At 36.0% G+C, this 26,478-nt stretch overlaps 1 protein-coding gene across 12 annotated transcripts in view; it reads left to right on the top strand.

Annotated features, from left to right (window-relative positions):
• The window catches only part of SYNE2 (spectrin repeat containing nuclear envelope protein 2), a 319,309-nt gene that overhangs the window by 148,967 nt on the left and 143,864 nt on the right, over nt 1–26,478 (top strand). For 11 of the 12 annotated variants that reach the window (XM_036906082.2, XM_036906091.2, XM_057488386.1 and 8 more), the window contains 15 exons: nt 976–1,077; nt 1,985–2,185; nt 2,523–2,694; nt 3,188–3,300; nt 4,500–4,702; nt 5,150–5,269; nt 5,367–5,655; nt 6,850–7,001; nt 7,927–8,236; nt 9,415–9,579; nt 11,916–12,257; nt 19,039–19,194; nt 20,088–20,353; nt 21,360–23,457; nt 25,084–25,406. In XM_036906082.2, the coding sequence (XP_036761977.2) occupies nt 976–1,077; nt 1,985–2,185; nt 2,523–2,694; nt 3,188–3,300; nt 4,500–4,702; nt 5,150–5,269; nt 5,367–5,655; nt 6,850–7,001; nt 7,927–8,236; nt 9,415–9,579; nt 11,916–12,257; nt 19,039–19,194; nt 20,088–20,353; nt 21,360–23,457; nt 25,084–25,406 (5,012 nt within the window). The remainder of the gene's footprint in view (nt 1–975; nt 1,078–1,984; nt 2,186–2,522; nt 2,695–3,187; nt 3,301–4,499; nt 4,703–5,149; nt 5,270–5,366; nt 5,656–6,849; nt 7,002–7,926; nt 8,237–9,414; nt 9,580–11,915; nt 12,258–19,038; nt 19,195–20,087; nt 20,354–21,359; nt 23,458–25,083; nt 25,407–26,478) is intronic. The other variant, XM_057488387.1, reaches the window with a different exon arrangement.

Below are 26,478 nucleotides of genomic sequence, written 5' to 3'. Positions count from 1 at the left end.
TTTAAAACAGCAATCTCAGGTTTTGGAAAGAATTAAAGTTAACTCTTTTAATTTTAGTAAGAATCCATTCTAATTGCTTGTTTGTTTACATATTATTAGCTTGGACCATGTAAAATCACTATCTTAGTGTGTCAGAAAACAGACTGGTAATTATAAGTGGTTCAATGTGATAAAAAAAATAGAAGCATGTGTGCATGATGGCTGTATGGTGTGCCAGGTCTAATGCTTCACATCTCATTTTTTCTCTAATTTTGGTCATTTTATTCACTTTCAAATTCACATATCCATTAATTTACATTTGGAAAATATTTTCAAAATAGTTGGAGATGTTTGAGTTTCCTAGATTTAATAATAGTCATGAAATAATGCTGTGATTTTCTAAATGCAAATGAATTCTCAGTTGGAATCCTTTAAATTTGTCTTGGAGCACAGGTTGTTTAAAAATCAGAAGTTAAAGATTGCAAACTGCCAGCCCCTGTGGGCCAAATTCTTCCAACAGGGTGTGTGTGTGTGTGTGTGTGTGTGTGTGTGTGTGTGTGTGTGTGTGTGTGTGTGTGTGTGTGTGTGTGTGTGTGTGTGTGTGTGTGTGTGTGTGTGTGTGTGTGTGTGTGTGTGTGTGTGTGTGTGTGTGTATGTGTGTGTGTGTGTGTGTGTGTGTATGCGTGCGCATGTTGGCACAGTTTTTGTGTACAGATCTATAAACTGTAATGCTGGTAGGCAGGTGCCATGTTCTGCTGTGGCAAAAGCCTGGCCCTCTTCTGCTGTCTTGTAGCTAGAATACTTCACTCAGTTGTAGCATTTATCTGACCCATGACGGTACCTCAGTTTGTAACTCCCCGGACTTAGTCAAAAACAAGTGATTGGGGGAAATTCAACGGTTCTCTCAGTTTCTATGTATGAATAACAGTAATCATGGGTACCAGAAAATAAGGTTGAAAAAAAAAATTTTATTTTCCCTTCAATTATGTGTTTTAGGAAGAGTTACAAGTCCATGAACAAAAACCTTCTGAATTTTCTAAGAGAGTGGCTAAAATACAGTTTCTTCTTCAAAGCAGTGAAATACCTCTTGAATTGCAGGTAAGAGAAATTTTACTTAAAAGTCACAATTAATGTGCTCATGTTCATAAACTGGAACTCTAAATCTTAAACCTAAAATAAAATTCAGATCATTACTTAATTCACCTTTATTCAATCTCTATGTTAAGTCCACCCAAATTTTTAATAGCCTAGTTTATTAGAATAAATAATATTTTTTGTATTCATTTATTCTCTTTTTTCACTTATTTCACATACCTTTTGTGTGGAGAGAGGTATGTTGGCATACTTCCATGTAAAATATGAAGGGTTTCCTCATGACTGTTAGGCGTAGGAAGGAGACTGGCTCAGTGATTTTAGGTTTATTACTTGATGGGGAATTAAGGAGACTGCCCCAAGTGTGACTTTCTATTGTGTGAAGAGAATTGTTACAATTTTATTTAGGTCAAAATGTACAGTGAATACGAAGTCTGGAGTCAAGACTTCCTGATTAAGGTCCTGACTCTGCTGCCTACTAGGTTTGTGATCTTGGGCAAGTTACTTAACCTTCTTAAGCCTGTGTTTTGTACATAAAGTGCTTACCACGATGCTGTGCACATAATAAACAATAGATGCTAATTATTTAATTTTTTCTATATGTTTTGATGTGTATCCAAACGAACACCAAGAGCTAGCACCTCAATTGAAATGCTACATAGAACTTGTTTTAGGGGGAGGTATTCAAATTAGTCTCTTACAAAAAAGTCACAATGTCAACTTCAGTTTTTATGTTACTCTTCTTTCAACAACTTGAATTTGATTCAGTTATGCAGAAGAATGAAGAATTAGAAGTAGAGAGTTTATATTACATCAAAATGAAGAGGCTCAACTCATTCTATAGCAACACAATTGTCTTAAAATCTAGTTAAACAAAGTCTGCTACACTATTGCCTATGTTTCGTGATTTCAGGTCATGGAGTCCTCTGTTCTGAACAAGATAGAACATGTAAAAATGTGTTTAACAGGAGAATCCAACTGCTGTGCACTCGGTGGCAGCACAACCGAGCTAAGGGAGGACCTCGACCAAGCCAAGACCCAGATAGGAAGGACTGAATCCCTCTTAAAAGCCTTGTCTCCTTCCGACAGCTTAGAGATCTTTACTAAACTTGAGGTACTTCCCAACTGCTTCTCTTCTGTTCAGATTTATTTTCACACTTATCTCTGATGGTCTTGGCCTATTAAGGTAATAAAAATAGTTCTTAAAGAATGAAAGCATGGGAAGAAAAACTCAGAAAAACAATTTGTGTATATTTAACAGTTGCTTTGAGTTGCTTTGTGGATATGATCTGATATTAAATTACATCGCATTATACATTTACTGGCCAAGAGAAAGTGAATCCAATAGAGAATCATCTAGATTTTTTGCAAAAACAGTGGCGATCTATTACACTTTGCATAAAGTGAGCCCATTTTAAGATTTAATGGTTGTTTGTTTGTTTATAATTTAGGAGATACAACAACAAATTCTACAGCAAAAGCACAGTATGATGTTACTTGAAAATCAGATAGGTTGTCTGACTCCTGAACTCTCTGAATTGAAAAAACAATATGAAAGTGTCAGTGACTTATTTAATACCAAAAAAAGTGTTTTACAAGATCACTTTTCTAAGTTACTGAATGGTGAGTGCAATATTTCTCTTACTGTGTTTTTGGGAATCTTGGGATACAAACTATGAACAGAAAGTCTAATCTGAGTCTCACTTAGAGATGGTTGCATAGATTATATTTAAGGAAAAGGATTTATTTTTTATTAAAGATTTTTCAGATAAACCCTGGGTGGGGAGGAGGTAAGCACTCATTGATCCATTTCTGTTATAAATATCTATTTCTTTCACAAAACAAAGTCACCAGTTACTGTGTTTGACCTGATCACATTGGCGAATGTGCCTATAAGCAGGTGGTCCATGCAGGTGTCTTTGGCTGTCCTGTATGTCTGGACCACAGTTACTTTCTAGACTCTGTTAGCCCTCAGATTTTGGTTTCAGCTAATTACCATTTTACACAGTGAGTTGTACCCGTGACATGGGAATCAAGCTTTAAAATTTCTCCCTTTAACAAGGTATATGAAGCTTTCTTAGGATGAATATAAGTTGTTCTGTTATTTTTCCTGCAGATCAGTGCAAGAACTTTAATGACTGGTTTGGCAGTACTAAAATGAGCCTTAAAGAGTGTTTTGAATCATCAGAAACAAAAAAGAGTGTGGAACAAAAGCTACAAAAACTTTCTGTAAGACATAAATTTTAATCAAAATTTATTAAAACTATAATACTAGAGGCATAGAACTGTAATTAAGTAGATAGGATAATAATTGCTTTGTCTTACTAATTTCCCTATGTAGAAGTACTATTTCCAAATAATCTGGCCTTTTCCAAATATTTTGTAACTCTGTTTAGTGGATAAAAGACAAATGACTTAAACAAGTTCTATTTTCACACCTGTTCTATGATGCTGTTTAACTTAGTGTTTACTGATGAATTGAGTTGCAATAAAATCATATTTGTTACAAAGTGAAGACGACCTAATTTGGCTTTGAAATCCCTTTACTTTCTTAAAGAGGTTTCTTGACTTTTTATGGATCTTTTCCCAGTCATATTTCTTTTAAAATTGCTTTTGAACTTTAACACACTGCTGATTGTAGTGTAGTAGAGGGTAGCCTGAAATACAAGGTCATTGTAATGTAGTAGAGGGTAGCCTGAAATACAAGGTCAAGTGCATGGGGGTATTTAAGTGCAAGGGGGTATCCCACCCTTAAATCTTGATCACTTTAGGGTAGATTATCTAGCGATTCCATTTGATGGTAAGTCATGCTCTCAAGCTTATCAATGGCACAGACCGTTCTGATTCCTTGCATTGATTATGTGGTTCTTTATTGATAGAATCACCTTTCCTCTCTTTTTTGAAGTTCTGGCTTTCTTTTCTCTTTTGCCTTTAACATTGTCCATTGTATGCACCTCAGCAATTGATGCTCAAACCTTGAAACACAAACGTTAAAATAAAATTCTGATTTGGACAAAGTTACACAGAGAATAATCTGTTCAGTTTTACATATTAGTGATCAGAAGGGAGCAAGTGTTTAAGAGAAGCTGAGCAGAGCCAGGAAAGAAAAATGCTTTTCTTTTCTTGCTCCTTCTGACCTTCATGGCGGCACTGCATTATTGTTTTGGTGTCATTTCCGGAAAGTCAGAGGTAGATACACATTGTAGAACTAATGTAAATCTTTTGGTCATTTGCCTTTGGAGTTAGCCATATCTCCATAGACTTTCCTTCTATATAGGATGTTAAGGAGGTGGCACGTTTATGCACTGGCTCAGAAAAGTGTCATAGACTTTTTCTGAGGTGGCAGAGACCTACTCACACTTGCCAGTAGGACTTTTTATTTGTACTTTTATGTTTATTGATTCTAATTGACTTTTTGATTTCTTAAGGATTTCTTGACTCTTGAAGGAAAAGGCAGTAAAATACAACAGGTCGGAACTGTGCTGAATCATGTGAAGAAGCATCTGCCCAAAGCACATGTTAAGGAACTTAACAGTTGGATTATAAACCAAGAAATTGAATTAGAAAAAATGGAGTCCGTATGCCAGGCACGAGCAAAGGAGCTTGATGACCACTTGCAGCAGCTGCTGAGGTAGGAAATAAAGGTGCCATCTGAACAGCACATTTTCTAGTGATGACTTTATATGCACTCTGCTTCAGTACAGCTGGCATTGGGATATGCAATACACACGAATTTCACAAATAAAATACATACTTTGTAATCCAAGTTTGACTCCAGGAAGATAGAAGTTTGGAGAGTTCTTCAAATTACCTATTATGACAAAGATTCAGGGGAGAGTCCAGAAATGTTTTCAGTTTCCTGTTCTTTATGATTCATTTGTATAGCTCATCACTTTATAGAATCCCACTATAATACAGGCTATTATTGTTTAGATTTTAATGTTACAAATTAAATTTTCCTTAGAGAATTTTTTTGTGTATTAAAAACCTGGTTGGCTCTCAAGATTTGTGCCAAACTTCTCTTCAGATAAGCATTCCTTGCCCGTTTTGTATTCTGCTTTGTATAATGTTCTTTTAGACTCCAGGATGACCACAGAAATCTGAGTAAGTGGTTGACTAGTCAAGAGGAGAAATGGAAAGAAATGGAAGAAACAGGAGAGAAAACTGAGCTATTTTGCGAAGCTCTCGCCAGGAAGAGGTAGAGCTGATCTTGTCTGAATATATTTCCTGGTAATGTAGTTTCTTATATGGTGTCATGGCTCCTATAAACTTTCAGCGCTATTTGGAATTTACAGGGAACAGTTTGAATCTATGGCCCAGTTGAACAACTCTTTGAAGGAACATGGGCTTGCTGAAGAAGAAATAATAATGGAATCAATACATTTGATTAATAGATACCAGACATTGTTGAGACAATTATGTGAAATTGATGAAGAGGATAAGTTACCTCCTGCTGAGGACCAGCGCTTTAATGATCTTGCACATGATGTAATTCATTGGATCACAGGAATTAAAGACTCCCTTATGGTTTTGAATTCATCTGAAGGCAAAATGCCACTTGAGGAAAGAATCCAAAAAATAAAGGTATAACTGTAGAAATGGAATTTCAGAAGTCAAAATGAACTCTAACTTTGAAAAAAGATTTAGAGGAAAACTGCAGAGATTCTTTTCTTAGTGGAAAAAAGAATCAGTGTGGAATGGTTGAAGACATTCAGATGACTCACTTTACTGAGTACACACAAATTGAAATAAAGGCAATAAGTCAAAGCTGAAGCAGGTGGGAGTTAGCTAGGGTATTGTAAGAGTATATGTCAGTATAGCAAAGGTGTCATCAATGTCCAGGGCAGAGCTGGGGAGGAGCTCTTCTTTAGAGTGGATATGTATAGTTCATAAAGGTTGTTAGATACTGAGTGGGTTGTATGGCTCATAAAGTTTGTTAGATACTGAGTGGGTTGTATGGCTCATAAAGGTCATTAGATACTGAGAGGGTTGTATGGTTCATAAAGGTTATCAGATACAAACTGGGTTGTGGAGGGGAAGGAAATCTCAAGCTCCCTTGAGCTCACTTTATTTAAGAGGAGAGTCAATAAATATTGCTAATTAAAACTACAGGGGACAGCTTTACAAAGAACTCAGGGGAATTGAAGTCACGTTAATTGAAGCATTATTAGAGGAAGAAATGGTTAAGAATAGTGAGCTATAAGGGTTGGTGAGACTTACTGAAGTAATTGGAATCATTTGGGTTATATTGGAAAGGTTTTCCAGAGAAGGTCAGTCTGGAGTAGTGTTTACAAGACAGAATCCCTGATCATTAGGAGCAAAGGAGGGAAAGAGAAGACAAAGAATGGAAATTATGTGAGGTGGAGAGGCAGGAGTTGACAGGAGGGACACTGAATTTCCTGTGGGAAGCTGGAAGTCTCATCATGGGTGTATAAAAGTGTCTTACTCAGTTTGTTACCCTAACTCTCTATCTATAAATAATGAAGTGGATAGGAAGGTAGATTTGCCAGGATGTTTTGGGCATACAGCTTATTTGAAGACAGTTGAAAATCAAGAGGAGAGCAGGGATGCAGTCAAATCAACCTGACAAATGTTTACTAAGAACCAGTTCTGTGTAATGTGATGTCATTGTCTTTGGGGCATATATAAAAATGAAAGGATAATTTTGAAGTCTTCTCTGCAGTTAGAATCTTGATATATGTTTATAATAAAAAGATATCATATGTACTATCCCTAAGTAATAGGAATGAGATTCTAAGATTTTTGAATTTAATTCAGGAAATCATTTTACTGAAGCCTGAAGGGGATGCTAAAATAGAGACCATCATGAGTCAGGCTGAGAACACCAAGGTTCTTTCGGTTCCAAAGACCCTGACTGATATCAGGAGCCAGTGGGACAACACCCTCCATTTAGCCAACACGTATTTAAGGTAAAGGGTCTGCCTTCACCACTTTCATGGTTTTTCATTGCACAATGAAGCCATAACAAGTATGTTTTGTCTACCTCCTGGATTTGGGTATAATATCTTTTGGTGAGAAAGTCAGTAATGTCAGGAGCATCTGTAATGTCAGAGGCAGAAATGAAGAGGAATAGCTCTCTGAATCAGATTAAACACGCTGCCGTAACCCTGTGGCTGTATTTTCTTTGGCTGGTTCATCAACCTTGGGGTTCGTGGTAACAGATTAATGTTGAGGATCATTCCACCACAATACCCTGCTTCTGCACCACAACCCACTTCCCCTAGACAACCTCAGTATCTGCGGGGGGTTACTGTGCAACAATGAATGCTTTTAAATTTGTATCCTAAAGATTCTTAACTGTGTAAACATTGATAGGTGTCTGCATTCCATGGACATAATTCTGCCAACATTTTTTTATTTGTATCACATCCTGAATGATACATTCAGTGTTTAGTGGAAATGTGAATTTTCCATTTTCTAAGGAGACAAATAGATCAAAACTAGATATAAGCTACAAAAATCATAAACTAGTTAACTGGCCAGTATAATGAGTACTTACTTATTTTACTTATATGAAAAAAAGTAGAATAACATCATTATATTTAAACAATAAAAACTGGGATAGTTTTAAATCTAAGTTATTAAGTGTTCTCAGGTCAAATTTTATAACAAAAAAACGTTTTTTTAAGGAATACTACAAATAATTTGACTTGATTTCTGAGCTAAACTTGCTGCTATGTAGAATACTGTAATGCCACAAGAGTTTGGGGGAACATTTTATATTAGTGTGATTTGAATGCTTTTTATTATAATGTATGTTGCATTATAGTATGCAAAATGCCATTCCTTTTTGCTATGTGTCATTTCATTTGTAAAATATTTTGTTAAAATCAGCCATCAAGAAATGCTTCTGCTAGAAGGAGAGAAGTATTTGCAAAGTAAGGATGACCTGAGATTAATGCTTACAGAGCTAAAAAAGAAACAAGAAGTAGGTTTTGCTCTGCAACATGGTTTGCAGGAGAAAAAAGCTCAGTTAAAAATTTATAAGAAATTCCTCCAGAAAGCACAAGATTTGACATCCTTGCTAAAGGAGTTAAAATCTCAAGGAAATTACCTCTTGGAATGCACTAAAAACCCCAACTTCAGTGAAGAGCCTTGGCTGGAAATCAAGCATCTACATGAAAGCCTCCTTCAACAATTACAGGTGAAATGGTCAAAATAAAAATTTAAATGATTGGCATAATTATGCATAATTATGTAATATTTGAGTATAAAACATCATTTTAATATTCTTTTGTTCAGTCAAAAGCTTTTAAAATGTAATTTATCATTTTTAGATATAAATACTAACTCCTCAAGGATGGAAGAATCAATCCAGTCAGTTTTGCTGGAGGAATCCAGTGGGTATTATTTAATGGTGGTACTTCCTTCCATCAATGCTCCCTTTTTAAAGGGGTAGGAAGGGTTAAGTTATTTTTGGTGTGTCTATGAAGGTGACAGTGTCAGAGTTATCCGTGTATCATCCATGCATCCATCTGCCCATCTACCCATCCATCCATCATCTCTGGTAATAGTTGACATCCGTTATTCTGAGTATACCTCATCAACGTCCCTCCTTTGAGTCGTTCCACGTGCTCTGCAGTATAGAGTTACAAGGTAAAATGTCAGCTTGTCGTGAGGAAATATATTCTCTTTAAAGAATTGTTTGTAATTCTTTACACACTAAAGCCAGATCCAGTGTAAGGATTACTTGGGTGAGCAAACCTGCTTGCACAGACAGCAGGAGCTGTGCTGGGGTGAGGAGGTAGCCACTGGCTGTAAGCTGTTAAGGTTAATAGCTGCTGCTTTTATAAGCAAGTGCCTCACTGTGTTTCGCATTCTAGGAAGAGAACCTGAAGATGGGTTTGCTCTTAAGTTAGGATTACTTTTTCTAACACACAGTGTTGGAATTTCTTAGGAAAGGAATCTGGGGTTAGGCTGATCTCATATAGTCTCATTTCCAAGTGTGATACATGATATTAGTAAGAAGGATAATTAAGGGAGCTGCTTTACTATACATGTGTGTGATCTGACAATATAATTTGAAGCCATTTCATTTGGTAAACCTCTTGACAAATAAATTGTCTGCAGGAATGAAATGAAGGCAAAGAAACATGGGGCAAACAAATGTGGTTTTAATAGGACTCATTTTTGGGGAAAGAGGGAGATTTTGCAGTGAAATATCTCAAATAGTAAAAACTTAAGAACTCAAGATTATCTATGGACATATTCCAGTTTCCAGATGAAACCTCATAAAACAAGTGTTTCTGAACAACTAAATTACTTTCTGACTGAAGAAATAGAGAGACATAATTAATAAATTGCCAATGGTTTTATTTCTAGGATTCTGTGCAAAAACTGGAAGATCATGTTCAAGAACACCACTCATACGAGGTGTGCGTTACAGACCTGAATACTGCATTGGACAATATCTCCAAGGAATTTGCCTGTTTTTCTGATAAGCCTGTGGATCAACTAGCTCTTGAGGAAAAACTGCAGAAACTTCAGGTATCAAACAGTGTTCAGACATGATAGATATTAAACAAAATCAATGTTAATTACAACCTCACAAATCAGTGTCTTCAGTCAGAAATTCAAGTGCTATTCAAATGACTGTTAGATGAAGTTGTGACCAGTCATAAAAAATGGGAATGTTCTTCATTAGTGACCATTTACAAATCCATTTGTAATTTCAGTTGAGCGACACCCTGCACTCTGGACTCTCAGAGACTGTTCCCTGTGACCAGGCTGTAGCTCCTGGAGATCTTTGATTCAGAGACAGTCAGTGACTCCAGATACTGGGTAGTCCAAGCGTGCATCTAATGCAACAAGACCTATAGGGGAATGTTTCAGTTTTGCCTTCTTCATGATGGGTGGATGTGAGTTGTGTAATTTTGACTTTATTAATTTTTGTAGTTATGGGCTAAATTAGAGCTTTCTCCAGATGTGGGATTTCCAGAATTTTCCCCCTTACACCAGCAACACCTAACCTTGTACAGTGAGGATTGCAGCCCTTTACTCACATTCTTAAAACATGTTCCTTGGATTCTCACTGTACAGCCAATGTAAACAGGCCCAAGTGGTATCTTCTAGAAGAAAACAAAATAAAACATTTTTCTCAGCTATTTCTCTTCGTTGTCCCTTGACTAGCGATTTCATGGAGTAAGTCTCAGGGGAGCACTGCTGGCATGAGCTTGGAAATTTCGCATCTCTTCCTTTTAAACACCTGTGAATCAAGCAAGACTTCTCCAGAATGGCCTGGCATTGTGACAGGGCTGTCTCCATTTTTAACAGTGGTAATTTGACAAATATTGAGGGCTCATCATGTCCAAAGCACTTTTGGATGCCACAAATACTGAGGAAAGTATAAGACATGAGCCTCACTCTGAGGAGCTCAAGCTCCTCTTGAAAAATTAAAATACAGCATTTTGCTATAGCTACAAGGAATCTGAGAGGCCATCAGTTTCATACCCCTCATTTTATACATGATAAGCTGAGTTCTAGAGAGGTGAGAGACTTCCAAAGGCAACTGGTAGAGCTGGGGCTACAACTCAGGTCTTTAGACATCTCTTTGCAGATGTTTTGCAGTTATATGTAGTTCAGCATGTCAGAAAATAATTCGTCTCCTAACCTTTCTCCATATCCCAACTCCTTACCAATAAGCCTGCTTTTTCTTCTGTATTCTCTGACTCCATGAGTATCTTTACCATCTCTTGAGGCTTCCACATCAGAAATCTGGATTTCCTTTTCCAGACTCCCCAGCGTAGTCAGATGCCAAGTGCTGTCTTTCATCCCTGGAATATCTCTGCAGTTTGCCCCTGCCCCTCTATTCCCGTTACTACTGCTTTAGGGCCAGATCTGCCTCTCATAGACCCTGAACTGGACTTCCAAATGGGCCCCCAGCCTGCTATGTCACCCTCTCCAGGGCAGCCTCCCCACGGCTGCTCCAAATCTTTCTAAAATGCAGTCTGGAACTCCCTGCTTCCAGCATAAAATGTTCCAGTGACCTGTACATATTTTTTAGCATAGATTTTTCCATATTCTATTACAATTGTCTGTTTACTTTTTCTCTCACTGGACTATTGAAACCAGAAGGGACTATATTTTACTCATCTATATAACTTCAGAATGTAGTTACAACTAACAACTACTCACTGTTAGTTGAATAAATGAATGAATATTTATTGTATATTCTACTAGGGTAGTGACTAACAAATCCTACACAGTTCACCTACTAATTTTAAGGTTTATTCTCTTTCAACAGTAGCATCAGTAGCTGCTATAGTACCTCAAAGTCCTTTTGAGTCTAGAGTTCTCAAATTGGCCCCATTCATTCAGACATTTAGCAAATATTGATTGAGTTCCTACTGTATTTAAGATATTGCACTAGATAGATTGATTTAAGCTTTGCTCTGAATTTTAAATATCAACACTTGATTCATGTGGGCATTTCCTAAATTATTCTTTTATTTTTAATGCTTTGCACAAAGCAGGCACTTATTATTTAGTGTTTTGATTGTATTAAAAGGCTGTATCTCAAACAAAATATCTACTCAACAAATACTCAACAAATGATTGCCTCCTGTGTTTTAGGAACTGTTAGGAAAATTTTCTTAATTACTTCTTATAAGCTTTTAGTTTCTTCTAAAATGTGTTGGAGGTTCTGATCTGGAATGCTACATTGGTTTACATTTTGTCCAAAGTTTCTTCTTTGTGATATGAGTTGATAAGTACTTTATACTTTCTACTAGTGAAGGACAATACACTGTACTTTACAAAAGTCAATTAGCTCTCATGAGATTGAACAGAGATACTTTGTGTAACAGTATTTTCTTCCCTCACAGGAACTAGAGAATAGACTCAGTTTACAAAATGTCACATTAAAGAAGATTTCAGCTTTAGCAAAATCCATCAAGCAAAACACATCTTCAGTGGGACAGAAGATTATTAAAGATAATATAAAATCACTTAAGGGTAAACAAAAAGATTTAGAAAACAGACTTGAATCTGCTAAGCAGGAGACAGAAAATCATCTCAATAGCATTCTCAAATCAAAATACTCAACAGGAAAGAAAGAAAAGTTTACTCTGCCAGGCAGAGAGAAGCAGGTCACTTCTGATGTGCAGGAGTCCACTCAGGACTCAGCCACTGTGGGAATGTTCGAGGAAGACCAGGAAATAAACAAGGTAAGTGCTGGTGATTGCATCTCTAAGACTTCGCATCTGAGAATGAAGAGGTGCTGAGCTCTGAAAAGAGGGTCGTGAATCAAGTCTTCTGATTTCATAATTAAACCCTCAGTATGCTGGCTATTTATGACGCCCACTTGTGAAAAGAGCCCTTAGAAATCTGTCCAGGATTTCAGTGAATACCACTGTTCAGTCTGTTAAAATGTCAGTCATCAATTTAGGTTTATTATTCTCTCTGATATGTAATCAGATACAGTTTCTTGGGTCAAGAGCATAAAGGCAAAATTAGAAAAGGCAAAAGAAAAGAAAATGTGCTTTTACCTATTTTCATAGAACAAAAACCCAAGAGCCCTATTTTTTTTTCCTTTTGGTTTATTTTATAACGAAATCAGAGACTGAAAGGGTAGGTTCCTTTCTTTTTCTACTTTTGTTAACCCTATACTGCAAATGTATTTCTAAATGTTGTCAGATCATTTAGTGTAAGAATATCAACATTCAGGCTCCTAATTTTCCCTGGGGAGAAGAAAGAAGAATGTTGCTTTGTTTTCATTCTAAACAACCAAATGGGTACATTTTCCTGCAGCTCTTGAAGTGCTTTCTAATAGGGTAGAGATTGAAATGGTAAATAGAAAAAGAGCCATCTAGTAAACTAGTTTTGAAAGGATCTCCGTTAGGCAGCCTCTCACTGACCAGGGTCCAGTCAGTAGCGCAGGTTAGATCATTCAAACACGAGTTCTCTAACGCTTTTTATGGAATACGGAATCAACAGGGAGGGAGAGAACTTGGGCTTCTGTTGTCTTTCTGGAACAGAAATGCGTGGAAAATTAAAGGACCCAGATAGGATTTTCTAGAAATGTACAAGACAAGGTTAAATGCCAGTGGAGTATGTCTCTAGCCTAGACAGAAGACCTTTTATAAACTCTATGAACTGTTAAATATTGCTAAGGATATATGCCTTAAATGATTAAAGGTCCTGAGGGTGAGATTCTTGAGGTTGTATGTGTAAAAGTAACTTTCTTAGCAGTAAGTAAAGAGAAGTAGGTTAGTAAAAAAAGAAAAATACCTGAGTGCTTTCTATCTTAATACATAATGTTGCAAAAGGGAGCTTCTTACTAGCTTTAAAATTAGCTTCTCAGACCCATTTTGGGCTGTGATCCCCCCAAACCCAAAAGTGTATTGAAAACTAGAGATCATAATGCAGTAAGAAGGGTTTTTTTTAATTTTTATTTTTAATCTTTATTTTATATTTTTATATTTAAATTATTTTATGTTTAAATTATATATTTGAATTATTTATATACTTATAATAAATATATATTTATTAAAATAAAATTTTTATTTTAAACTTTTTTATACTTGAATAAGTTATTGATGATTAATGATACTTCATTAAAATAATTTTTTCAGAGCAGATGGAGGCTCTTAAGTCTTCAAGTAATTTCATAGGTTGGGATTATAGGAAGCTAATTTTAATTGTCTAGCAACTGTTTTTTCCCCCTCTTTTGTAACATGAATCTTTTTTCTGAATCTGTGCTTACTTTTCTCTGAGTATGGCTGTATTTACTTTATTCTATGTAACATTAGACTATGTCAGATCAAGGGCAATTTGAAAGTTGGACAACTAGTAGAAGATTAAAATATGCATAAGTAGTATAATAAAAGTATAACGCAACAAATATAAGACACAAGTGTAAATTAAACAGTAGTCGCTATATTATGAATACATAGAGTACATAAAAGTATAAGTTACTGAATTAGAAATATGATTAATCCAAAACTATTGTGATAGTGAAAATAAGCACTTTTTCATTAAACACATTTATTGAGACTTCTTTTGTGCTAGTCATTCTGCTAGGATATGGGGATACAGTTGTCACAGTTTAAAACCTAACACTATTTCAGTATCTAATTAATACTCTTTTCACATCACTTTTTGGAATTTATAGGGCCTTTTATTAGATCATTTAAAATCATCACCAGAAGAATTTTTAGGAAGTTTTTATTTCCTTTTCCTTTTTAAATAAATTTCATTTGATTTTAGAGTTTTGTTGAAAGTATCATTGCCATTATAGCATTTGAATCCATTGCCAAGAATTTCATTTTAGATGACTTTTATTTAATAGAAAAAAGATTAAGGCAGACCTAGAGACAAAGGAGGTCACGAAATGCGGTCTAAAAGGTGTGAGTGCTTATGATCCAGTCTCATACTGGATATTTTTATAGAAGTGAATTTCTAAGTTTTTAAATATGAAAAGGCAGAATTGCCTTCCTTTTCTCCCTTCCTGTATAAGTTAAGTAAAGTAACAATTAAAATATGATAAAAAGTGAGGACTGACTAATCTCTTAAGATTTTAGGTGTCCATAAAAGGAAATGACAAAGAAACAAAACAAGAAAATGAATACATTCTTAATTTGTTATCTTTCTGAAAACTCACAAAGCAACATTACAGCTTAGCTGGTATTGAATGATCTTTCTTACCTGCTCCTTCCCAAGTGTCAACCTACATGACAGAATGGCTCTTAAAAAATCTTTTGTCTATACAACAGCTAGATTGACATGTCCTCAGTTTCTTTCCACCCTACTTTGTACTCCACAAATTGTTAATCTTGACAATCGAAGACTAAATAAAATTATCTTATTATTTTTTTAATATGAATTCACCTGTACATCCATTCAGTAAAAATTTACCAAACAGGCAGTGAGGGTTCAGTAGTGAGTGAAAATAAACATGGTCTCTCCTCATAGACCTTCTAGTCTAGAGGAGAAGACACACATTAACCAAGTAATTAATTAATGAGAATCTAATTACAGGAGCCAAATGAAGGGACACATTTCCATGATAGTCTATAATAAAGGAGTCTCACCTGAACTGCAGTCAGAGAGCGCTTCCCTCAGGAAACATTTGAACTGAGACGGGAAGGGTGGGTTGGAGTTAACATTGCTCAGGGCTGGGGGTTAGGAGTGTTCTTGACAGAAGAAGTGGAATTTCCTCTTGTGGTGAGAGTGAGCATGAGGAGTCAGAATCTGAAATGAGGCCACTTTGTGGTGGGTGGAGGACAGAGGAGAAAGACACAGATGAGAGCTGAGAGGCTGGGCTGACTGAGGCTGGAGCCCAGTATGGGTCACGCAAACCTTCTAGACATTGTGCGAAGAGAGAGGCAGCCTCCAAGACTGTGCTGATCTGCCCTTCAGTTTTGTCTCTATTGGTGATGCTTAGAATTGTTTTTCACTGCTTCATATTGGAATGCTTTAAAGAAAGAAATACATCCTTTAGAGCTTGTATGACATGGTCCCACTGTTGTCAGGTTGCAGGTGGTAGTTTAGGTTTCTCACTGTCACAGAATTATTATAGCCATGGGGTCCCAGTCCCTGAGTGGTAAAAGGGATGGTGAAGCTGTTAGGCACTGAGGTTTTTTGATTATGTTGAATAGGCTTGCTAAGGCAGAGACAGTGCTCGACTATTTAAAGCTCAGGAGGGGATTAAGGGGCATTATGATCAGCACACACAATGTAGGGGGGGCACGGGGAAGGCAGTATAGCACAGAGAAGACAAGTAGTGACTCTATAGCGTCTTACTATGCTGATGGACAGTGACTGCAGTGTGGTGGGGGTGGGGACTTGATAATATGGGTGAATGTACCACAATGTTGCTCATGTGAAACCTTCATAAGATTGTATATCACTGATACCTTAGTAAAAAAAACTACATAAATACATGTAATTAAACAGCAAATTACCAAAGCAAAAAAAGAATCTCAAAGGCAACCAGAGAAAAATCAATAATTATGCTGACAACAGATTTCTCAGCACTGAAAGCCAGAAGGCAGTGTAATAGCATCTCATGGGGCTGAGAGAAAAGTAGTTGTCAGCCTACAGGTGAACTATCAGGCTAGAGTGAGGCAAAATACATTTTCAGACAAAGGCTGAATATACCTATTACAAACCTCACACAAAAATATGTTACAGAAAAACTTCTCATGTGAAGAGAAAAAATTATAAAACCTTTGCAAGACAATGTAAGGAACATTTCTGTGATCTCAAAGTGTGGAAGACTTTCTTGGGCCCTAAAAGCAGAACCCAAACAGGAAAAGACTGATAAATTTGATTGTATTAAACAAAATATACCACATACAAAATTTAAAGACAAGCTACTGGAAGATAATTGTTGCAATGCATAAAACTATTAGATTAGTATCCAGAATATGAAACGAACACCCAAAATCACAAACAACCCAATAAATATAGACAATGGATATGCAAAAGTAATTCACAGAAGATAAGACTGATGGCCAATGAGTATATTACAGTAGCTCAGTCTTATTAGCAGTCAGGGAAATACCATTAAAACAACAATGAGGCCAATTTCACACTCATTATCTTGGCAGAAACTAAAGTTTGTTAGCACCAAATATTGGTAAGGATTAGGGGAAATTCTTTGATCATGCTGGTGGGAATAAACACTGTAATTCAGTTTGGAGAAGAAATCAATATCTATGGTGAATCAAAAGGAGTAATTTCAGTTCTAGGATTACACCCCCAAGAAACACATCTGTACAAGAAGACCTACATAAGAGTGTTTATCACAGCAATATTCATAATAGGAAAAATTGGAAACGATATTAATGTCCATAAAAGCCTGTCAGATAATTTGTTATGTTCATGCAGGTAGCAGAACTACAAAATCTCAAATGACTATACTAGATGTGTATCGGTCACCATGGATAAACCTCAAAACATACTGCTGAGTAGAAAAAAGCAGGCAATAAAATTATATATATATATATATATGATTCTCATTTTACAAAAATTAAAAATACATAAAACTATTATAGGAATACTAGTATGTATAATAGAAGTATAAAAACATGTATGTGTGAATTTTTGAAGAGTGGTTAGTTCTGGGGAGAAAGATGGAAAAGGGGGATTGGGCTTTACATTATATTTTTAATATGGAAAATGGTGATCACTTATATTTGTGTCATGGGTAACAAGTGTCTGTTTTGTCCTTTTAACTATGTTTGACATATAATTTAAAATAAAATATTTCAAATAAGCCTGCAAAATCAGAATAAAATACAGCCAAGGGTGATGAGCAAAGGATGACAAAAGAGTCCAGGAGCCAGTCAGGACTCTGCTCTGTGCTCTAACCTCTCTGGCATGAGGGCATGAGCAAAGCAATGTTACCTTTTAAATTTGAAATGTTCGTTTGAGGGATTCTGTTGGATTTTCTGTCACAGTAGAAACATGGCTCTTAGAGTTGGTAAACAAATGGTGTTTGGGGTGATTTCAGGTTTTTCAGAATGTTCTCTCTGACCACTAAAGGCAGGTTACAAATGGCACATTATAAATGTGGCTAGTCCTCAAGTCATTGGCCCATCATGTAAGAGAGACTAAGGCCTTGAATTCTTAATTGATGATTAATATGAATAATGTTTTCCTAGAGTCTGGAATCTAGGCCATCCGCTAAGGTGCTCTTGTTCTGCAGGTGGATTTGTGAGGCACTGTACCTAACAGTGACCATCAGGTGGAAGGAAAGCAGGTGTCCACTTCACAGCAATATGGCTCATCTCAAGAAGAGTCCGCGGGCCCAGGTCTCCTGTGGTGTGGCACTTCTCTCCTTCCCTCTCATAGACTTTCTGGATCTTTACCCTCAGATGCTGCCATCCTGTAGACTTTAACCACAGTCTGCATGAATGAGTTGTTGGAAATGGAGGAAATGTGCAAAATTATTCAGTCACTTACAACCTCTTTAAACAAGTGACTTGTACTATGTGCCAACTAAGTACCTCAAACCAGTAGCACTGGTCAGCTGAATTTTCTTACCTCTTAGTACTGGTGACACTCCAGACAGTCTCTACTTTATTTAAGTGAACTTTTAATTTTAGAATAGTTGACAGAAAAGTTGCAGAGTGCAGAAAGTTCCCATATATCTCTTACCCAGTGTCCCCTATTGTTAACATCTTACGTTATTTCTAGGCAGTATTTTTAAGACACTTTTACCTTGTTCGGGGATGTGGACACATTTTATTCACAGACTTAAAGCCTCAAAGATACTACTGACAGAAAAGTATGGCAGAATTAAATGTATTTCATTTATAAAGTAACCTGAAAATAAAAAACTACCACCTTGGCAAAATAATGGAGATCTTTTAAAATTACCAACACAGTGCTTGGTACATGTAAATGCTCAACAGCTCTTTATTGAAGGAATTGGTAAATGCATGCAGATGCCATCTCTCTCCATCTACTGAGAACCTCAAGTTGTTACAGCTTTCAGAAGAGATCAAGTAACTCCATATATAAACTGTTCTGCCTTATCCAGGTTGGAATTCTTACTATTAATTGGCTAATGGCATAATTAATTAATATCATGAAATCTTGTTTTTTTCTCCATCTCTCTAATTATTTTGAACTACCAGTAGGTAACACTGACTGCCAGTTATTTGCCCTGCCCTCTCTGCGTCATGGTGAACACCAAGTATAAGCTTTGGAACTTTTGTTTTTTTTTCTTATCTGTTTACTTTCTTTATAGATTATGGTTTGCTCTATACTTGAGCAGTGCTAAATCCTATCTTGTGAAAACGTTTCATTTTTCTTGGATTACCAATACCAGCATTAAATATTGTATGGGAAAAATCATCTTTGGTAGTGGCCAAATAGACTTTTTAGAAGTCTTTAATCTGACTAAATAGAAGAAATTGGAATGTTTTTATCAAGGTAAATAAGAATAATTTATTTGGAAGGTAGACTATCCAGCAATTAATCTTTTTATGTTTTCAGAATTCAGCTGTGGAAATGGTTTTGTCAAGACAACTTTCTCTTGATGTTCAAGAAAGCATGAAAAACACTGAAGATGAACAGAAAGTCACTGAGCTGCAAAATCAACCTTTAGAATTAGATGTTATGTTAAGAGATGAACAATTAAAAGAGATAGAGGTATGAAAACAAGAAAAACACTGATAACATGATTGCATCATTTATCCAGTGCAATACAATATATTTTAATTACCAAAAACTTGCTTGCACAGAATGAAAAGTCTTATTTAACCTTTGCCTGATGATCAATTTGGTGACTATATAATTATGTACTAATCAGTAAGTTGTATAAATCTTTCCATTAGAAGAAGTAGAAGAGTTGAATGCACATTAGTCTTTCTCTTCCACAAAGTTCCTAAAAACTTACTTATTCAGTACCAAATTTGGAGATTCTGATTTGTCATCATTCCCTTTCTTAGTCATATGTATTCTTCTGATTTTGACCAATTCCTTTTATTTTCCTACATATCAGCATTATGGGGGTACTCCTTCTTTGTTTTTACAGCTGTGTTTACTTAGCTGTGTTTATATATTTATGTACTTATCGCTATGTAAAGTAATCCAAAAGTCCAATACCCGGCCATGTTTTTAAAAATGAACCTGCAGTTTTAGCCAAGTTTATGTAACAGTAAACACATACTAAAACAGGAAAGAGGGGTGATGTATGTGAATAATAAAAATAAATCTTCCTGAAGGCATTGCCTAACGTTTTAACGTGATAGGGTGATCTAATCCCTGTTCAATGCTAGACCACTTGTGAGTTTTAGTCTAGATTTTAACATGATTCTAGTGAAAAAAATCATTTCCATGTCAGCACCTTAAGTTTCTCTGTGTACAAATGAAATAACATCTTCTTGGGATAGACTCTGTTATGGGAAGGAAAAAGAAAGAGAGAGAGAGAGGGAGAGAGGGAGAGGGAGAGGGAGGGAGGGAGGAAGAATGAATGAATTATGAATGAATGAATGAATGAGAGAGAGAGTATTTATCTACTGATTTCCTTGACTTGTTTTTAGGAATTACATACCCAGTTGGAAGCAAAGAAAGCAGCCATTGACCCACTGAAATGCAGTGAAGACCTCAAGGGAACAGAGGCAAGTGCCTTGGTTCTCCACAGCACAAGGTATTCAGTGCACCACTTGGACAATGTACTTCAGGCACTAACTACTTTGAAGAAAAATAAAGAAAGCCAATACAATCTGCTTAAAGATTTTCAGGAACAGCTTGCTACAGCTGAATCCTCATTAAAAGCCTTGTTGACAGAAAAGGAAAGTCTAAAAGTGTAAGTGTCAGAATTTAGGACTTGCATTCTTTTTATTCAAGTGCAGGCTCCACTACCTTAGACAGGCGCAGGGTTTTAAGAGTTTATACTGTAAAAGGATATTATGATTTTAATACTACAATATGGAAATTAATTCTATATGGAAGCTATTGAAGAAAACCATTGATTTCTTGCAAAAAAAAACCAATGTAATTTATGCTCATTTTACAATTATGTTAATTTTACAAAACTTATTAGTTCCCACTATAAATATCTGCAAAGCAGGTTTAAGTTCCATGGAATTTATCACTCCTTTTTGTCTAGAGTTAATTCTAAACTATGGGGGTAGAGAGAAACATGTATACAATTGCTTAGTATCAGCAAAATTGGTTCAAATAGTTGGGACCATATTGAATATATATGCACTCTAACATTTCTTTTTACATATGTGAGCTCCTCTTGGCTTTGAAAATGATGGCACATGGTTGTAGATAAAGTCAATTGTAAACATTTTCTCATTATTAAAAGGGTATATTTTATGTACTTTTTCCTAAATGGGTTTTACTTTCAATGATATCTTTTGAGGAAATAATTTTATATTCAAAAGATTAGCCTGATGATTATACTTGCTTAGTTGACATCTTGATCATTATTGTTGGAAAGACAATAACATAGGTGTTAGATGTTGTGATAATTTCTTTCAGCCCTAGACTTAACCTTTGTGCAAGTACCTCCTAGGTTACAGAGTATTTTTAAATCCATTGTTCCCTTCACTTTTCACTCCTTTGCTGTGCTTCTGCATTTTTATAATACTCATTTTATAGGTGAGCTTTCTACATAGTCATACACTAAATTGAAAGTCAGTGAATAAGATTCTGATTTTTATTTTAAGGACAGGCTGAACTTACAGACGACCCAATCTTTTCTTCTCTGAATTCAAAGCAGAATTAATTTCTTTTAATGACATCTAACCTCATTGGTGTATAATACATGGTATGTTTATTCAAGATTTTTCTTCTTTTTCTAGGGGACCACTGGACAGTGCAACCTACTTGGATAAAATTAGAAAATTGCTAGTGTCAGTAGAAAAAGAGAAAGGTTCTTTAAGCAGGATGAAAATTGAATGGGAAAATTTATCAGACCATCTGACTGATATGGATAAGAAGCTGTTGGAAAGCCAGATCAAGCAACTTGAACATGGTTGGGAACAAGTGGAACAACTGGTTCAAAAGAAGTATTCTCAGCAAGTAGTGGAACGTGATGCATTCACATTTCTCCTGAGTAAGATTCAAGACCTTGAAATTTCTTTGCAGCAGCACCAGTGTTTGCAGTCAAGGCTGAACTCTCCAGAACAGGAAGGGGGCCAAAGTGTGGTTAACCTGGCCACTGAACTCCAGGCTGTCAAGCATAGGTTTTCTGTTTTAAAGGGGCAGGCTGAACTTCAGATGAAGAGGATTTGGGGAGAAAAAGAGAAGAAGATTTTGGAAGATGCAGTAAATAATTTGCAGAGGCATTTGGAAGTATTGGAACCATTAAACATGGAGATGGAAAATCAAATCAAGCAGTGTGAAGTAAAGAACAAGATGAAAGAGACCATCTTGTGGGTCAAGAAGCTGCTCGGTGAACCCATTCCTACCATTTCTCTTCTCCCAGATGACATTCTTTCACAGATTAGAAAGTGCAAGGTGACACATGATGGCATCCTGGATAAGCAACAGGCTGTGGAGTCATTGGTTGAAGAAGTCAAAGAGAATATTCCTAACCTTACAGTATACGAGAGCAGTGATTTAAATAACCTTCTACAAGACTTACAGAATCAATACCAACTGCTAGTTTTAAAATCAACTCAAAGATCGCAGCAATTAGAATTTAAATTGGAAGAAAGAAGCAAATTTGTTGCTGTAATAGGGAAGGTTCAGCTTTCCCTCCGAGGAAGTGAAGCCCTGGTGATCCCCAGGAGGAGAACACCTTCCGCAGGAGCTGAACTGGAGCATCAGCATGTCGCTCTGGCGACTTCTCAGAAGGAACTGCAGGAAATTGAGAGAATAATCTCAGCACACCTTCAGGAACAAGCAAACATTTGTAAGGGTCTAAGTGTGTTTGAAAGATCGTTTCTGGATGATCAATTGAAAAATCTTAAGGCTAGAGCCAACAGAACTCAACGATTCATTCAAAATAAGTGGAATGAAGTAGAACGCAAGATACATTTTTATAGCGAATTCCATGAGAAAACATCTGCGCTTCAGAAGGAGGTTGACCATATCCAGCACAGGGAACTGAAAGAACTCAGTCAAGGACTAAATCAAGATGCTAAAGAGGAGTTCTGTAGTCTTCAAGACCGACTCACTGGTATTCAGTCTCGGATCCTACAAGTACTGAAATTCAAAGAAGTGTTTGACCAGCTAGGACTGAACTGGGATTGTTCCCAGCTTGATCAATTACAAACCCAAGTATTTGAAAAGAAAAAGGAACTTGAAGAAAAAATTAAGCAGTTGGACACATTCATGGAAGAACATAGCAAATACCAAGCATTACTGAGCAAACTGAGGGCTATGGATCTGCACATTAAGGAAAGGGCTGAAGGCGTATTAAAACCTCTCAGTGCCTCCCCAGACAGCATTCTGCTCAGTGCTCACATTTTGAATCAGAGAATCGAGAAAGCCATGTGCTTGAATCGTGAGATGCTAAAGAAGTTAAGTGAAAGTGAAGTATTTGATGGCTCGTTCAAAGAGAAAGAAATACCACAAATGAAGCTGTATGCAGAAGAAAATGCTAAGTTACACACGATTCTCCAAAACATAGTACTAGAATCCCAGTCGAAAGAAATGGATGAAAAGAACTTTCACGACAAATTAGAAAATTCCTTACGTGTTTTAAATCAGATAAAATCTCAGTTACAGCAGCCTTTACTTATAAATTTGAAAATGGAACATATTGAAAATGAAAAGATTAACTGTGAAGTGTTTCAAGAACAAGTTCAGGCAGAAATGTATAGCATTAAAGCTGTGACAATTATTGAGAAGCAAAGAGCAGAAAACCCTTCTGAAGCTAGTGATGTGGAGAAAAAATTATGTGACATTGAAGATCTTCACATGCAGCTTAACACAAGCATTGATTTGCGCACAGTAAGTTCGTGCTTTAATTAAATTTCTTTGCTTTAATAACTATTATTAATGCATTTATTTCTATTTCATGATTTTTTGTTTTACTCTAGTTAATATCTGCACTTCAAGAGGATACAGGTTCTATAGGAATATTCTCTATAGGAGAAGAGCCATTTTAAAAACTTGCAACGGGTTAGTTAATAATCCCAACTCATTCCACATCTAAATACAATGCCTTATAGTTTAGAAAAAGAAAAGTTTGACACCTTTATTTCTGTATTCCTTGTAGCCTCTGTTGAGCTCAGAAGAAAGTTGTTTGTTTGTTTGTTTGTTTGTTTAGAAATAGGGCATGGTGGAAGAAATACGGTGTAGGGGCAAGAACATAAGATAATAGCTCCACATTTATTTAGAACTTACAGTGTGTAGGCACTGTGCTCAACACTTTATCTCTAATCCTCATAGCAACTCTGTGAGGTGGGTGCTATTAGCTCTGTTTTAAAATAGGGAAATGAAGTTTAGAAACATCAAGAGTTTTCTCTTGTAGCAGGAACAGAACCAAAATTGAAGCTGAGATCCATCTGAATGTAGAGCACAAGCCTTAACATCAAGGTCCACGGACCAGATCTGTCCACAGTGCCTGATTTTATAAATAGTATTTTATTGGAACACAGCCATGCCCACTCCTTTATGATAACCTGTGGCTGTTTGCCTGCTAAAGCAGTACGATCGAGTAGTTAACAATATGATTGTCCAGATGGCCTGCAAATCCTAAATATTTAGTCTGACCTTTCATAGGAAAAGTTTGCTGACTTCTGTTGCAGAGTGATAACTTAGGCATCATTGGAATGCACTGTGCTCAATATAATCCTTTGACTGTATTTTCAGAATTGTTAAATTTATACAATAGGGAAATTAACTCCCTCCTTTAAGTCAAAGAGTTATTAGATAATGTATTTGAAATCTTTGGTAAGTATAAATACTATATAGAAATGTAAAGTCATATTGTGGCCCATAGTATGTTCTTTAAATTAGTACTTAACAAATGTTGAGTAAACTAAGTTAACTTCTCTACCTGATTTTAATACAATTTCCAGAAACAATGTGCATAAATTGCCAAAATAACATGATTAGCACTGGAACGGAAGGGACCTTTAAAGTTAATTATTTCAACCATTTGTTATTTCAGTGAGAAGACTGAGGTCTAGAGACATTAAGTGATAACTCAAGTTAGTGGCTGAGCCATTAATTAAAAAACACAAGAGGTCTGGGTTTTTTAATTTGTTTTCTTGTTATTTTTTTCCCACAAATCTTGATTAAGGCATATACATTATATATATTCAATTGTTTAATTCATGATCTAATATAAGAGTTCTAGAGCAGGAACATATATCATTAGATGTGATTCATGCAATCTATGTTTGAATTTGGATTAGAGTTCTTAGCAAATCTGGAAACAGTTTTTCTTCACTCAAAGAAAAAGTTATTCATTTAAAAATACTAGTTTAATATTGCCAGACTAAAGTATGAGATGTTAACTTTTGTAAGACCAAGAGGTGTGTTATGCACATAGCACCACAAAAAATTCAAGAATGACAAAAATTCCTAAGGTTTGACAAGTGTCATCACAGCGTTTAATCTATTCAACAGAATGTCTTGACTAATGCTGGTGAAAACATGGCACGCTATAATGAGGCAGTCACCAGGGCAATGCAGGTCATCACTGCCCTGGAAGCCATCATCGCATCCCACAGAGCCGACTTTGATAATCCAGAAGAATCACTAGAGAAACCTCGCTGGCAGCAAGAGGAGTTAGAATCCACAGTAGCAGACATCCAAGACCTCACTGAGAAACTGGGGACTATATCCAGCCCTGAAGCCCACCAACAGCTTCAGTGTACTTTACAGGAGTTACTTTCTAAGAACTCAGCCATGAGGGAGGCAGCCAGAGTCAAGGAAGCTGAAATAGAAAGGTAGGTACTTCTTTCTAAAGGTAGTGCTTTAAGAACAAAATGAAGATTATTTTTGTTTATAATTGACAAGTGCACATTAGATACAAATAATTTGGAAAATAAGGAAAAGTTAAAAAAAAATCACTGAAGAAAACCATAGGAAATATGTTATTGTATTTATTTAATTTTTCTTATTTAATATTGAGTACATGCAAGAGGATGTTTATAAAAGTCTGCATATGGTATGAAGAGCAACAGCCTTGTACCCAAAGGTTCAAAGATAAACATCATGACTTTTGAATACTCTTGCGTGCTTCCCTCTCCTCTCAGAAGTAATAATCATTATCCTAAATTTTTGATTGCCATTTTCTTACTTAAAAAAAAATTTTTACTATGTGTTTGTATCCCATTTTCATGTGACTTCAAACTCATCATTTTGATCCTGCAGTTCCTCATGTTCTTGTCTGTAATAAAATTCAGTCACCCAGCTATTGATACACATTTGGGTTGTTACTAGTTTTTGCAGTTACAAACAATGCTAATAGGAACATTTTTAAATGCAAAAGCTTTCCTTGGATGTATACATAGGATTGTGATTGCTGGGTCAGAAGGTATACACACTTAACATTTTTAATTCTAAATGATTTTACCGATTTCTGTTCAAACCAGCTACACATTAGTGTGCTCGTTGTCCTGTCCTTGCCAGTACTTGATGTTGTGAGATTTAGTTTTTGCCAGTCTATTGGATGAGAAGTGATATTTTGTTGTGGTTTTAACTTGCGTCTGTATTATTGCTAATGAATTTGAGCCTCTGAATATTTCTTGGTCATTAATATTTCTTCTTCTGAAAAATGCCTGTTCTAGCATTTACCCACTTCTGATTGGGTAGTCCATCTCTTTCTTATTGATTTGTAGGGATTTATTTTATGGTTTAGAGGCGTCCTTTGTTGTTGTATGTGTTACAAATATCTATGCAAAGGGACTCTTCTATTAAACACTCATCCTGGGATGAACTCCAGGCCTTATCCTCTGTGCCCAGCATTCCAGAAGGTCAACAAAACTGAAACTTGACAAATGCCCTTAAAGCAAAAAA

Source organism: Manis pentadactyla, chromosome 11 (genome assembly GCF_030020395.1).
Source record: "Manis pentadactyla isolate mManPen7 chromosome 11, mManPen7.hap1, whole genome shotgun sequence".
Classification (NCBI taxonomy): Eukaryota; Metazoa; Chordata; class Mammalia; order Pholidota; family Manidae; genus Manis; species Manis pentadactyla.
The sequence above is the reverse complement of the archived record's forward strand: the minus strand, read 5'-3'. Positions and strand labels throughout refer to the sequence as shown.